Source organism: Stegodyphus dumicola, chromosome 5 (assembly GCF_044657685.1).
Source record: "Stegodyphus dumicola isolate Sdum_Otavi_A_Nest chromosome 5, ASM4465768v1".
Lineage (NCBI taxonomy): Eukaryota > Metazoa > Arthropoda > Arachnida > Araneae > Eresidae > Stegodyphus > Stegodyphus dumicola.
Genome location: NC_140772.1, coordinates 188,354,555 through 188,370,837, shown reverse-complemented (window position 1 = coordinate 188,370,837; position 16,283 = coordinate 188,354,555). Strand labels below are relative to the sequence as shown.

Genomic DNA, 16,283 nt, shown 5'->3' with positions numbered 1-16,283 from the left:
CGCAACCGAATAGTTATAAAACAGAGGACGCATTTGGATCATTTTTTGAGTGGTAGAATTGTCGGCCGCATGGAATATAGGAGTACCTATATGGAAGTATCCGAGAAATTTTGAAAAGTCCAAAGTTTCATCTCTAGGCTTTGGCAACAATTTCAAAATAATGGAAATGTCAGTAGACGTTATAGCACAGGTCAGCTCCCGAGTTACAGCGCCGAATGACGGCCGGTATTTGGCAGTAACTGGCAAAAGAAGTAGACAGAGCACAGCATCAGGCGTGTTTCGTCAGCTGTCTTCAGCCACAGGTACGACAGTTTCAAGGCAAAATATGTACAGACGTTTGGGACAGATTGGTCTATATACTTGCAGGCCTGTCAGATGTGTTCCGCTCGCGGCAACTCACTCTCATCAGCGGTTAGCCTGAAGTGAAGAACATGCGATGTGGTCATTGTCACAGTAGGCCTTTTTGATGTTTTCTGACGAGTCCAGGTTTAGCTTGCAGTCTGATTCACGTCGGACTTTCATATGGAGAACTCCACCACCAAGACTTCATCATTGAACGAGACAGTTACGGTGGTGAATTTCTCGTTTAGGGTGAAATTATACTGGGCTCCAGAACAGATCTATATGTTTAGATCGGAACCATGACAGGCCAAATTTATCGGGATACCATTCTGAAACAATAGGTACGTTTTTTTAGGGGTGCCGTGGGAGCAGAAGTTGTGTTTATAGATGACAACGCACGTCTTCACCGTGCAAACATTGTAAAGGAATTCCTTCAATCTGAAGATATCACCCTTACGGAAGCCAGCATTCTCACCTGACTTGAATACGATACAGCATGTGTGGGAAATCCTTGGCCCACGAATTGCAGCCCGTCAAGTACCTCTTACATGTGTTCGGGAACTTCGTAGAGCATTGCTGGCTGAGTGGAGTAATCTTCTATAAGCCTACACGTTGTACGGACTGTATTTCATCGTCTGGGAGACATACAATGTATTAACCATCCTACCAACTATATAATGTTAAATTTTTGTAAGGGAAATATTTTTTGATATTAGTCCCAGGAGCAAAAAGTTTAGTTTTTATGATTGGTATCATACATACACCATCTTTTTTGTTTTTAATCTTTTGTTTAATAAATGGGTTTCATGAATAAGTCACGTGTGTTTTGTTTCTGAAGTTTTATTTGAAGGAGCTGGCATTATCCTTAATTTATATACATGAGTGTAGTACAATGCAACTAACATATTTGTTTTGAATTTTCTTTTCTACCAACAATCTTTCAATATTGCCAGACTGCTGTGTCTATATGATCACTACCAACTAGACTGCTATAAAGAATTATAGCCTATATTTTAACTAAAGGACAAATAGTTACTGAAATTATTAACAAATAGGTTTTAATCGTTAGATTAATGAATAAGCTACTTACGGTTTTGCTTGCTACGTGAGAGATGTTTTAAAGCTGAGTTTCTTGAGTCGCAAAAGTTTGTACACAGCTGGTTCGGCATGAAACCACCTAACACCTTTATGCATATGAAAGAAAAATGAGTTATACCATTAGAAGGAAAAACAGTAAAGGCTACGCACGAATCTTCATGAACAGAACAATATGATTAAATACATTATTACTTGCTATATTTTTCTGTATCTGTGGTCAGACATCTTCAGTTTTGGCACTGAATTTCTTCAATGTTGATCTTTTTGCCAAGATGCAAAATTCTTGTAAATTCTCACCACTACCCAAAACAATTCCAGACAAAAAATTGCGTTGTTGTGTCTGGGAAATTTAGAGAAGTCAGGCGTAATAAAATGATCACCAAAACGTGTTTACGAAAAGGTTACTTTGTTATGATGCATCAAAGGTCATTCTATGTAGAAATACTATGAACTTCTTTAAAATACTCTAAATAGTATTTCGCATTAATGACATGTTAAGAAACACATTCAAAAATTCTTGTTATAGACACAGCAATATTCTGTGCTTGGAATGGAATTTTATGACTCATGTGGGATTTCTCTATTACGGTTGCTGTCGCCAATTATTGCTTATATAGTCATTCAACCATTCATTCTTCTGTAAAGCTCAAGGCATGCACAAGTGGATTCCAGCAAAAACTACAGATGTTAGGATAAATATTTATATTTCACGGAACATTAAGAATGGCTTGCCTTAAGCGATTACAATAAGACCTCGACTTGTTTTATGAACTTCAAGCGAAATGCATAAAACGTTGCTCTTTTTCTGCTGTAAAATATTGAAAGAAACTACAACGGTTAATGCGATAAAGTACACGATAAAAATGTATGTCATGCATCTCGTTACGAATGAGATTTTTCTTCTGCACAAATACTATTTCTTTGTTTCTCAGAGAAATATGGAAACAGTACGAACTTCACTGAGATATTTTATGACTTCATTTGGTTTATTTATAGATGCCAAAGCACGCGAAGAAATGATACGTTCGCAGACGACTTTTATGCATGTTATATTTGAAGTACCACGACAACGCAACCCGCCCGTTTGCTTTGAACCGTGTTGAACTACCAGTATTCAGCTATTGTACAAATCGACCACTGATGAGCCTAGGATAATTTTAAGAAACTGAATTATTACTTTCACGCTTATCTATTAATCATTTATTCTTATCATTTCTTCATGTATTCTTACTATAAATAACTTACAAGAGTGAGCTCCAAATTCTTTTTATTTATTTATATATATATATACATTATATTATATTTTGTATATATATATAAATATATTTTGCGTTTTATAGGTAAGGAATTGCCGAAGCAATTACATTTCAAGAAAAGTTTTTCCAAGAGGATTAAGGCAAGCAAAAATTACATAGGTAATTTATAGCCTACATATCTTAGCTTCTTATACTATATTAATTAAAACACAAGCGCATATATTTTAAAATGTATACTATAAATATGTTTATACATAATTTAATTATATTTGAAGACAATTTCTTTCATCTTATACCAACGAATAGTATAAAATAATACGCCAGGAAAAAAGTAGGATAAATTAGGATAAAACTATCAGTTATAATCACAGGTCTAACTTGGGAATTTCGAAAGATATAAGAAAATAGTTGAAAATTGTCTTCTTTAGATCTAAAATGCATTTTTATATGAATGCATAATGTTGTAGGAATAAAGTTAGATAGAAGGAATTTAATTCTGATTTAACTTAGCTAATCACGTGGGATCATTCAAACGTGCCTTTCGCAAGGATTATTTTAAAATGATATTCAAGGATAATTTTTAACAAAAGAAATATTGCATACTACATTATATAAAATAAAGATTATCCGACATCTTCAAATTCGTTATTTTAATTTGACTTAGATTTTGAATAAAACTCTCGATTTCAAAGAAGATAAGGTATCAGTCTTTCTTCTTCGAGAGCAGAATTTTTTTTTGGGGGGGGGGAATAGACGAGGATGCCGAAACCAATGAACAGGGCAGAGCATCCACCTGTATAGGAAAACAGCATTACAATTTGATAATTTAAGATATTAGAGTTCTGAAAGCGTTAAGCAGAACGAGATTGGAATTAATATTATTAACCAAAGAATGTGCACATTTTGGCTACGAAAATTTCAATGAAATTTAATTCATCAACAGAAGAAACTTTAAATTTGCTGAACTAAATTCAATATTGTGATCAAGTGTCCAGTTAGAATTAGCTATAGAAGATATGTTTATTTCTCATTTTCAAACATAAGATATTAGTTTTTCTGGAAGTGAAGTTTTGAAGCTGTTTTAGTTTGGCTGATGCATGATTATATAATTTTCCTTCTTTATATCATGACATTAATTCCTTTTCAGTCCTTCGCAATGTTTTCAGAATTTTAAAATCCTAGTTTTCATCATTCATTTCTATTTTCCTCGCTAGATAGTCTTACATTCGCGCTTCCCAGCCTCCTTCAGTTCTGCAAAATATGGTAGTTAGGAAGGGTAAGCGTAATGCGACATCACTTGACAGAATTAACAATTTGCTATATTTCCAGCTTACAAGTAGTTACATAATAACCGACATATCTTAAAGGTATCTAAAACATTAAAGCAGAAAAAGAAATTTTAAAGAAATTTTTCTGCATTTGTATTATTGTTCAAGTTCTCATTATGTTATAGTGATAAGTTACTCATTGTTGTAATTTGAAACATAATTGAAATTTGATGTGGACGGCACATGACTTTCTTGTACAGTGTATCAAATTACAAACAATCTTCGCTGCATTTCATTTAATTATTCTAAACTAATTATTGAACCTTCAATTATAACATTGAATTATTCCAACTTAATTATACGATTCCTCAAGACAAGTTGAAAATCACATGATAGAAAGCACATTTTAGAATTAAATATCTCGACCAAATTTGTTGTCGGGGGTCAAACTTCTTGTATTTTTATTTTATTATAAGGAATATTAAAACTTTCTCAAATGTAAGTATAAGAATCGACAGACCCATTAAAAGCATTAAAAATTAGATTTCGCTATTTGTCTAAAACTATTTTTTTTTAATTTGGCATTGTCAAAACATGGAAGCATTTGACTACGAACAAGATTGGGAAAATAAAGGCCGGGTAAGGATTTTCATAAACCAGGTAAGAGGGATGGATATATACGATATATATATATATATATATATATAATATATATTGTATATATATATGTATACCATATATATATATATATATATATATATATATATAAATATACCATATATATATATATATATATATATATATATATATATGGTATATTTTAGTTATGCCAACTCTAATAAAAAAGGGAGGTACACAACTTGATGGTATAGCGTATAGTAGTCTCATGCGCAAAATTTCAGGGTTCTGCGGCTTGTCGTTTTTGAGTAATGCGAGATACAGTCCTACCTGCATACATACAAACGTCAGAAAAAAAGTCTATTTTGAATAATCCATTTGAGAATCGGTTTTGTAAAAAGGGGACCTTTATTCTGTCCTTACGTATATACCTTTATTCTGTCCTTACGTATATACGTACCACTAAAAATATATAGTCACAATGAATTCTGGAACTGTCAAAATGGATATTTCCGTTGAAATAAAATACCCCAAACTTCTGCAGATTACAGTACTTCTTTACTTCGTTCAAAGGTGTAAAAAATTGTTATGGCCAGGTAAAGATAATTGTCAGTTTTTTAGAAAGTAGATATGCCTAGGTGTGTGAATGCTTAGCTCTGTGATAAGCACAGATATAGTAACATCACGTGTGGCAGAAAATGGAAATACTATAGAATTCTCTAATATACGCAGATTCTATGAAAGAAAAATTTTCTTTGTTTTTGATGATGGACTGAAGGATGTTGAGTTATTTACTTGTCAGCCTCTTGTTGACAGTTTTCGTGAAAATCACATCTGGCATTGTCTGTGCGCAGTCCCGTATTCCAAGGAATCATGAGTTTTTCCTTTCGTTTATAGGCAATGTTGGCGTCACCATTTTGCTCCTAGCCGTCGGACGCCAGACTGTGGCTCATTACCTGGTCGTTATGTGTCTTATGGCTATCGGCAGTGAATTTGGGGAATTTTAACACATGCCATAACTGGCAAGAACGTAGCACAGATAAGTATCCTTAAAGTCTTTGCTTTGGTAAAGTTCTTCCAAGACATTCTTACTTTCATTTCCCCATTATTGAATGACTATACCACTGAAAGCTGTGATAAAGAGGTGATTGGCGAGGATGAAGGCTGCATTCGTAGGGGAAAGAATGAACATAATCCGTTATATTACTTAATAACACTATTCCTTTACAGTACTTCCTTCGAAATGATTTCGCTCTGAAATGTTTAAACAGCTTATTCAAAAATCGAAATTGAAGATTGTTGTTGTGCAAGAACGATATTGCAAAAACTGGATACGGTTATCAAAACTTCAAAGTAAAATGCAACCATCAAAATCGGCATATCATTAAAAATAAGCTAATTTAAACTGGACGCCATAAAATCATTTCTGGAAAAGAAATATAATTTTTAACACTATGCATTGTAGTGAAAAGCAATGATGTTGAATTATTTTATGAAATTTTCAAGAAATGAAACAGGAAGCAAAATTCTTCGATTTATTCAAACGCTGTAATTCCTTTCAAAATATCCGAAAAAGTTTTCTTAAACAGTATTTATTTAATATTTCTGTACACGTATTTCATACGAAACGGAAAGAAATTCGATTAGCATTTAGAAACTAATCAAATTTCAAAGTCTTCTGGTACAAATTTCAATCAACCTTCCAATTGCAATAAAGGGTGGAATTCTAAGTGTTTATCAAACTAATAAATAAAATTCAGAACATCAGATATATAATTAGACACATGAAAAAACGCCTTTGTCATGACAACGTTTGAAATGAAAATGCATAAAATAAATTTTGGTTTCAGTTTTGTCGTAGCTTTCTATTTTAAATTCTTTTGATTTTTTTAAGTTTGCTTTCAAAATTTTAATTAAGTAGAGTTAGACAGTTTATTTTATAATTTTCTGTCTGCAGTGCTGCTGTCAAATGTTTGGATTTATTTATAACTTTAAAACATTACAAAGAAATTCACTATTAATTTCTTTAGAATAAAAAACTACATAAAGAAAAGCAAAAGATATTTAGCAACCAACTAAATAACACACATTGCATACCGATCTGAAAAAATATTATATAAATTGGCAGTTAAACTCAGGTGCACCAATTACAAAACTTTGGATGCAAATAGATATATTATTCAACAATAAGGATAAAAATTGCTAATCAGCTGTATTTGTTCTGAGTTGGATTACAAGATTATTCAAGGTACTTAGCCCACTATATTGACACGAAATCCTTTGTTGCAATTCGAAACACTGTTAGATCAAAAATGGAAATTTATCCACCATCTGGTTGATTAATGCTGTAGATTAGATCCATCTGATTGGTGGTAGCATATGGTAGGTAAGCTAAGTTGAAAATGAAAAACATTAGATAATACACGTTTCTAGCATCAGTACGAAGCTTTAATAAAATAACGTTATGTATACGTAAACTGTTTTTTCCCAAAAAATTAAATATTAAATAACTAAATAAAATTTATTAGCTTTTTTAATAATAAATTTTTCCAAGCAATGTACAAATTAAATAATAATTAATAAACATCCGCATAAAATTAATGGCATCCAATCCTCATTCAGCTTTACGTTTATAGAAAGACAAATAATTCTGTATGGTTTTATGTATATATATATATATATATATATATAATAAAAAGAGTCGGATATATTATATTAAATACAATAATGTTGCAGATGTTCAAATTTATGATTTGGGTATGTTATACATGTATTTTAAAATTATGTAAGTTATAGATGCCAACACAATAAGTTCCTGATTAAATGCAACATATTAATGAGCCCAATGATTTGCTTAGGGAGAACTAATCTATTTTATTTAAAGCTGTAATTACATGGCTTTAGATATATCTTTTAATCATGTTCCACAAGATGACAATATTATCACTTTAGTTACTTGTAAATTAAATGTACTAAAAACAAAGATTTAAAATATAAAGAAATTATTTCTTTGATCGTTTTAAGTGGATCAATTTGTTAAGCAACTACAAATCAATTAAATTTGAAAGACTAATTGCTTAATTTTACATATTTTAATGTATAGCAACACTCTGAGAACTGGCTATTTCCGTAGCCACGTGAAAGAGTAATACAAAATGTTGTTTCGGCCAGAACGAACAGTTACCAAATGCATCAAAGAAAATGTATACCGTAACAGACCAAACACGTAGCAGGGTAACGAAACAGCCCAAAAAATGTAGAATGTTTTTTCTAAAGAATATTTTAACAACAAAAATTAAAAAGTAAAGTTTTATATCATGAAAGAATATCTTTATTGCCTTTTGTTTGCCGTTTAATAATCGGTTAAAATTTGAAATATAAATTAAAGATCTTAAGTCATACTGACTTCAACACTGTCGGAAATATCCTTTTCCTAATTTGTGTAAAATTTTCTTTAAATGTCTTAAATGTTTTCGCGGAAACACTTGCGAAGTTGCAAGAATGGTGAATGGTTTAATGTCAATGGATTCAAAATGTTTAGTAAGGTTTTCGCAAAAGGCATTTCGGATGCATGAAGTAGAAATGGTGGATGCATAGCTGAAGATGGAGAACAGTGTTTTGTATTGAAGTATCCTTATTAAAACTAAACTAAAATACAAGAGGAATTTTCCAAATGACGAATAGGCATTTATAATGACAAAAATTAGTCTTTTCGTAAATATGAACCTCAAAAGAAGAACGCACATGTAACATATTTTCAAATAAATTTAAAATATAGAGATATAATTTTTAATTATTATTATTATTATTATTTTTTGCTCATCCCATACTTATCTGCCGAATACACATTCCCCATCTTTCTAAATATTGAATGCTTATGTGAAGGTTATAAACCTTCCTCACTTTTTTTCCAGAGAAACCATATATCTTAAAATCAAGTTTATTATACCTTTGCAAATTATGCTTTAGTTATAACAATTTTAGCTTTGTATTACGTGGAAAATGTTCTGCTGATTTTATAAAATTGCAATCATACTTTTCTCAAGTAGCATATTTACATTAAAATAAATATCTAAGAGCATATATTGCGGGTAATGTAATGTAACTATATTAATTAATTACAACTATAATTATCTGTTTCTATAATTCATTAATTACTGTTACAGGTTTTAGAAAATTACTTATCATAAGTGGTCATGAATCTTTCATTATGCTGTTCCGGAATTTATTATTCGTTGTCCTGATAATGAAAGGAATTTAACATTAAAAGTTATTACATATTCTAAATATTTGGAAATTATTAGCTGCTATCTTTTACTACATTTAAAATCAATTAATCAATAATAATTTAATTGAACTGAAACATTATTATGTTATACATACTGAAACATTATTATATACTGAAACATTATTATTATTATTATGTTATATCATCTCCAAGCAACAGAAATTTAATTATAGCAATGAATGATTGGAATAAATTTTAGTCAGTATTTTAAGAAGTATAAGTTATTTAGATTTCTATTATAGTAAAAAATTTTTAAAACTGTAAAGAAATAATATGTTGGACTGTAAAAATTCTAAAAAGTAAAATTTAAAGTACTGAAAAGGTAGCTATTGTCATTGACCGTAGATTAATTGATTGTCAAGGGAAACAAACTAATCGACTATCAATTAACAATAACCACAATAACAAATTAAGTGAGAGTGCTTCGTCTTTTTCCCAAGTAAAGATCAAATTAGTAATTTTTCTGGAGTAAGAACAGAATTAAACTAGTAAAACGAGATCCTTAAGACATTCTCACCTTATTGTAAAATAATAAAAATAATAAAAATATATTACAACCTGTACAAATTAATATATGCAAATGAGGAAATGAGAAATCAGTAGAAAAAGGTTCAACTTAATACATCATTTTAGATGAAATGTAATAATTTAATACTAATTAAATTATTAAATTAAAACTTTCTTTTATATCCAAACGCAAAATCAAAAGTAAACCTCTTAAATACAAATTTATACATTCTTACATAATGTTAAATAAACATTAACGATTTATATACAATTTTAGGATTAATGTCAGAAGGAAAATTAAAATTAACATACTCAGAAATGACTGGAACTGTAAATCTACTCAGTGATAGAATGTAAGCGATAAGCAACGGAGGACGTGGGCACTGTCCCTTTACCAAAAGGTTAATCGGTATAGCACCACGTCCACCTATATCTAGAGCCTAAAGAGGAATTACAAGACGCCACGCGCCCAAACCCAGAGCCAAATTCAACCCGGGGGCAGTCCAACAGACCAAATGCCCACGAAAGACAGTCCCAACAACCGCCCAGGCCCCACATTTATTAAATAAAATAACAAAAGCATGCAGGGCCAAAAAGGGCGAGTTTGGACAATAAGCAAAAATTTTACAAAGATCAAACAGAAGAAATTAACTTATTTCTGATTAATGATATAAAATGCACAAAGAAGTTAACTGGTAAAGGGCTATTTACCAGAGTAAGAATATGAAATAGGCCCATGAATTAGTAAAAGCAGAAGGCCAGAAAAAACTTATGTTTTACATTATATGCAAAAATTAATAATAAAACTTAAATTTTTGAAATAACGTACATTCAACTTATTCCCTCTTTTTAAGGTTTAGTAATAAATTATTATAACCATATTAGTTGACATATTTAAAATTTAAACTGCGTAATATATATATATATATATATATATATATAATAGCACAAGGAAAAAGACAGAGCAGCGTTGAATGCGTACGTAGATCGATATTAAAGAGGAAAGTCTGATTGCGTAGTATGCTAAAATGTTGACTTGAAAATATTTAAAAACCTTGGCAGTCGAGACGGTTTTAATTCCATTTTATTCGCAACTCACATTTGTGGCCACACTAGTTCGCTTGGCACTCTAGCCGTGCCTATCCAAGAACATTTACATTTTTGATGTTATTGCAATAAGAAGCAGCATAGCGAAATTACGTCCAAGCAGGGCAGAGAGAGAAGCCGAAGTGCGTAGTTATGCAAGATGGAAGCACACGAAGAGAAAGGTTTTGGTTTGAGTTAAAAAGTTTAAGTTTCAAATTATTACGTCATCAGCACTGCACAGGCCATGCAAAATGAAATGATCTAGAAATGACGCAATCCAGGGAAGTTATTGCGATTTTTAAAACAGAGAGGAAAAGAGTTTCCCTTTAGTTTAAATTTTAATTTTGATTTACATATTTTTTATCTTATATATATATATATATTTTACTACGTTGTAATGTACTAAAATTATTATTGCAATTTATTTGTATATGTCAACAATGATTTGAAACTGAAAAAATAGTGCTTTGGAGTAATCGCTTTCATCAGTACTATTAAACTGAAGAAATTTCGAAAACACGTTAAGTCATTGATTTGTCATTTGATGCACACAACTATTGTCAATAATCTAGTTAAAATCATATGTTACAGAATATATGAATGCCTAGCATATGTTTAAATCCTAATTTTGATAACAATGGCATATTACTTATATTAAAATCAATGACTCGAAATACAGTGCTTTTAGAAACTGTTTAAACTTCCGTTATCTGTTCAATTCTAATGATCTGTTTAAATAATTACCATTATTTAGTAGAATAGGTAATTTCCAAATCTAGCATCATGAATGCCTGACGTTATACGAATCAAAATATGAATCTGATATATATATATATATATATATATATCCCCAAAACTGACTAAATGGAGTGACATGCGCAATACCTAGTATAACTAATTTGCCTCCATTGCGTTTTAGTCGCAGGCTGTCATACTTGAAAGAAACAAATAATTAAGTCTTGATGTAATGCATCAAAACATTGACAGTAAAGTTTCATTTGTTAAATATGCATGTATGCAAGGATTTCTTTGAAATGCTAATTATTCAAAGCTATTAGTAATGCAAGTTAATTTAGGTTTTTTATTACATTCAAAACATTTCTAACGTTAGTTATTTCAAAACTGTATTTTTCAGTTCTAAGCCTTATATTTTTCTCCATACAAATGTAGTTAAAATGAGATAAAATCGACGAAAACTTAGTTTCGTGGAAATTGTTTAATTTTTTATTATTCTTAGTTAATTATGCTTTTGTTTTAAAATACTAGTTTAAATCGATATATTATTTTTTATAAAAAATGCGCCACCGAAGTCGATTATTAAAACATCTGCGGCATATACTTAATCATTTATTTTCGTTTTACTCATTTTATTTGTTTGGATTGCAAGTCCTTTTTCCATTGTTGATGATTTAGAATCCCATTTTCGAATTATGTTATGCTCGTAAATTGAAGCATTTTATTGAAGTTATATATTAACTTTTACTTTCTATTATTTTCCTATGCTAATTTTTTTTCCAGACTTCAGATTTTAAGTCTGAAAATCCTTACAGTCTGAAGACTGAAAAAAAATCAGCATAAGTAAAAAACTTGAAAAAGCTATAATGAAGCATTAGCTGCATAAATTCAAGATACTGGCAAGCGATTCCATGGAAAATATTAAAAATTAAATTCCATGGAAAATATTAAATATTAAAAATTAAATGTTTCTATTGTTATGTGTGATGACAAGTGGATGTGAAGTAAACAAAAAAGTCTTTATGAAATATTGTTTATTAAGTTCAATAAGTAACTATTCGGGGGGAAAACTGTCGTAATTGTTCTTCTTCCAAATGAAATTTTAGAAATATTCTAATTGTTTAGGAATTCTGTTTTCAAAATTTCCCTGCATTAATTTTAGAATAGTTATACCTTTCATATAAAAATATTATACCCCATTGAATTTTCAATATATGACAAAGCAATCAGTCCAAAAATACGGTACTTACGGAAAATCTCGTCGACCGCAAGAGATGGCGCTAATCGCGCCAAACTAACAAACAAACAAAAAACATTTACTAAATACAATAAAAAGTATTCTATCCTTATTTTTCTTTCAAATTTATTATATTATGATTTATTTATATTTAATTTTGCATTAAAAATTTCCATTATTTTTTATTAAGGAGATATACTGTAAATGCAAATATTACCGCTTGGTTTTAAGTTTCGCGAAAAAACATAAGTCTCGCGAAATGCTTTTCTTCGCCTCAAATATTAATAAAAAATCACAAATTGTTTACTTACCAAATTTTGTGAAATTTGAGGATAGATAGAGGGCAAAAAAAGAGTCTATTCAAGAATAATAACTAACACGTGTAATCAAGGTTACACCAAACCCAGCGTGTCTGAAGAAGATATTTCCATTTTTGACGAAAAATCGCGTAGTTTGGCGTCTATTCTTTAATAGGCAAAAATGTTCGACGGGATTTTCCGTAAGTACCAAAAATACACATTATAAATTTTTATTTCATATTTTTTTTTTTTGTTTCGATATAGCCACAAGTGGATATTACAACTGTCTTTGTCATGCTCAAATAACCTAATCTAGCTTAACATAACCCAGGATTTTGAGTGATTTACAAACTTTTGAGAAATGTTTTGGCGAGTCATACTTTATACACATCAAAGAAAAGATTTAAATTTAAGACGTAAGAAAAGTTCTTTAGATACGTACGGTAACTTTTTTAGGTATTTTACTTACTTAATGCCGGTCCAAATTTGTTGTCTTTTTTATTTATTAGAATTAAATTTTAAATATATATGTGATCAGTTTCTTACATTAATAAGGAAATATTATTCTGTTTTGCAGACAGATTACCCGAAGGATATGAAAAGAGGACACCTTGCATATAAAAATCCTTATGAGACGGAATATTCAGCTTCATTAGAGAAAGCAACCTCTGACGAACTATGTAATTCATTTCCTTTTACGGTGACGTATTACGAAGACATCCATTTCCTCGCTTCATCTTTTTCGTGGTGTATGTGTGTCCATGTGATTTGCTGTCTGCTTTCATCGTTTTCTAAAGTTCAAACTAAAGAATCTTCAAAGGATTTCTATGTTTTGTGTAAACATGTATGCATCAATTTCTTGGAAGGGAAAGCTAAAAATTGATTAATTTTCACCAGCATTTTCATATGATTCTAAAGTCGACCAGTGAGTATTGTGTGAACATCTTGGTGCAAACTGATCAAGATCTGATATAAATTTTCTTGCTTTCATGGTTTTAATACTTTTCTTGAATATGTATCTTCTAAATACAAACTTGTGTTTGATTCTTACATGTATTAGTTAGACTGCATTCATAAGAAGAAGTAGATAAATAAATAATTTTATGTTCAGTGATAAATTTTCTTATTTACTTTTAACTTGAATAAATAAATTAATATTATCATGTAATAGTGCTATATTTATATAAATTTTCAGCCATAAATAAGTAATTTAAGTAAGTTTAAAAACTCGTGCTACGACTGCATGCTGATGTTACAAATAAAAATTAATATATTATTTTACTTTTATGTTGTAATAATTTTATTATTTTTTTAGTCAAGCTCTTTATCTTATCCTAACTCTACGAATATGTAGACAAAATATACCCTAACTTAAGAAATATTGTTTTTCGACATAGTTCAAATGTTTGATAAACATTTGCATTACACACTACATAAATATACAATTATGCTTTTATACAGTACAACGGTTCCTTCATTGGAACCGCCCAGAAAACGAAAGGCCCACAGAAATATAGGAAATAAAGTTTAGTCATAGCAACCGCAGAACAGAAAATATAGAAATATATTTGATATGAGAAATCAATCACTTCTGTTACATTTTCCCTTTATAATTTTTTGTAAACCATTTCCCTTCCATCACCTTTTGTAAACATTTTTTTGTTATGTTCTTGCTATGCACTGTTTCAATGTTATCATCGTTTTGATTAGTGTTTTTGTTACTTTGTTCTGTACATCATCAAACAGTTATTCATTATATTTTAATTAAGTGAAAGACCTTTTTAAAATTTTGCAACCTAAAATAAATTTTTATATATTTGCATTAGTGGGGTTTCAAATTGTTGGATTATAACAGCAGGAACAGATAATTCGAAAATCAAAACTATCTCAGGAATTTAATAAATGATGACTTTCTTAAAAGTGTTAATACCACAAATTTTAATTTAAGTACAAATATCGTCCTAAAATAAAACTCGTTTCGATGTGTTTAAGAATAAGCTTTTTTAACAAAAACTCAAAATAAATCAGCTAAAAAGAAATTATTATATTTCTAAGTCCTGTTAAATCAAAATTCGATGAAACTAATTCCTTGTGGAAACAGGAATATAAACTATTTTTTCCGGTTTTCACTTTGCCTAACGCAAGGATGCTACATCTCTAATTGATCTAAACTTTATTTTATCCGATGGTAGTAAGTTGTCTGTATATGTTCCGTCTGGGCAGGGGTCTTTTTGCTATTATTTTAGAAAACGGTTACAAGAACTTAGTTTAATATCTAACCAATAACATTTAAGAATTGTAAAAAACAATTCTGTGACAGATAAACTAATATATAATAGTAAGCCTAGTAATACTAGTAAGCCCTCAATTCTCTAAAGGATCTTCTTTAACGAATCTGTAAAGCCAACAACTAAAATTGTTTGACTGCTCAATGATCTCTTTCAGACTGTGTTGGTAATTTTATTTTCGAAAACGTTACTTAGAAATCTAAACGTTTATCAGCTGAGAGCGTCCACGCCATGCACATTTTTTTCTCTTCGAATTTTATAATAACAGATTAGAAATATATTTTATAGAATACAACATAACAGAAAATATTCTTAAATATATCTGTTCGATTTTAAATCTAATGATGGATCCGTTGGATATTATAATTTAATTGTGCGTTAGATTAGCTATACTGTTAAGGTTTTAGATCAGATGCATTGTTAAAAGTAGAATAGATTTTTCAAATTTAAATTACTAAGAAATGCAGTTATTGATATGGACACTTACTTTATTAACTATAAACAAATTTGATTAAATCTGAATAATAATGTTAGAATAGATATTAGTTTTCCGAGAGTCAAGACTATGACATGTGGATATGCAAAAAAATGATTTTGAACTTTACGTTTTGCACAATGATAAAACTTATGTACGAGAGATTAACGTAAAGTATAATATAACGTAAACTCACGGTGCAGAAATTTTGGGAACGTTCAGCTAAGGAAATTTCTGAAGCCAAATGTATGTGAGTATTATGGATTTTAAAATGTCAGTTTTAAAATCTATAATACTCACATACAGTTAATTTCTCTATCATATCATATGTTCTAGATAAAACAAAATTACCTGGTTTCATTCTGTTTATATGAATTGTCTATAGAGCTGATACTTACTCTTATTTCTTAAGACAGATAAGGATATTGTGTAGTGATTGAGTATAAGACGATATTGAGTAAATTTCTTTGTGAGTGAGAATTTATTTATGAAGTATCAGGAGAAGCTGATGTGACAGGGAGTTTCGTATGTTTATGTAAATTAATTTTTGCTTAAACTGCCAGTTACCAGAAAAAAGCATCTCTTAATAATGATGAATTATGAGAAGCTTAAAACAAAGTACCTCACGTTTAATTATTCATTAATATTATTTGAAGTATATTTATTTGAACAGTAAAAATGCTGCACACAGAGGAAAAAATACTTTATTTAGCGCACTTCGGGTGTTTGTTAGTTTGCCTGTAAAACGATTATGTAAATTATATGGTCAAGATGAAGAACAAAGAA

General features: G+C 29.9%; 1 protein-coding gene across 8 annotated transcripts in view; it reads left to right on the top strand.

The window, feature by feature from the left end:
- The window catches only part of LOC118200382 (adhesion molecule nephrin-like), a 513,425-nt gene extending 499,484 nt beyond the window's left edge, over positions 1-13,941 (top strand). For 4 of the 8 annotated variants that reach the window (XM_085817478.1, XM_085817479.1, XM_085817477.1 and 1 more), the window contains 2 exons: positions 2,781-2,855; positions 13,312-13,938. In XM_085817478.1, coding sequence (XP_085673604.1) covers positions 2,781-2,855; positions 13,312-13,355 — 119 coding nt within the window. In that variant the 3' untranslated portion in view covers positions 13,356-13,938. Of the gene's footprint in view, positions 1-2,780; positions 2,856-13,311 lie in introns of all 8 variants that reach the window. The other 4 variants (XM_085817483.1, XM_085817484.1, XM_085817481.1 and 1 more) reach the window with 4 other exon arrangements.
- Positions 13,942-16,283: the final 2,342 nt, after the last annotated feature.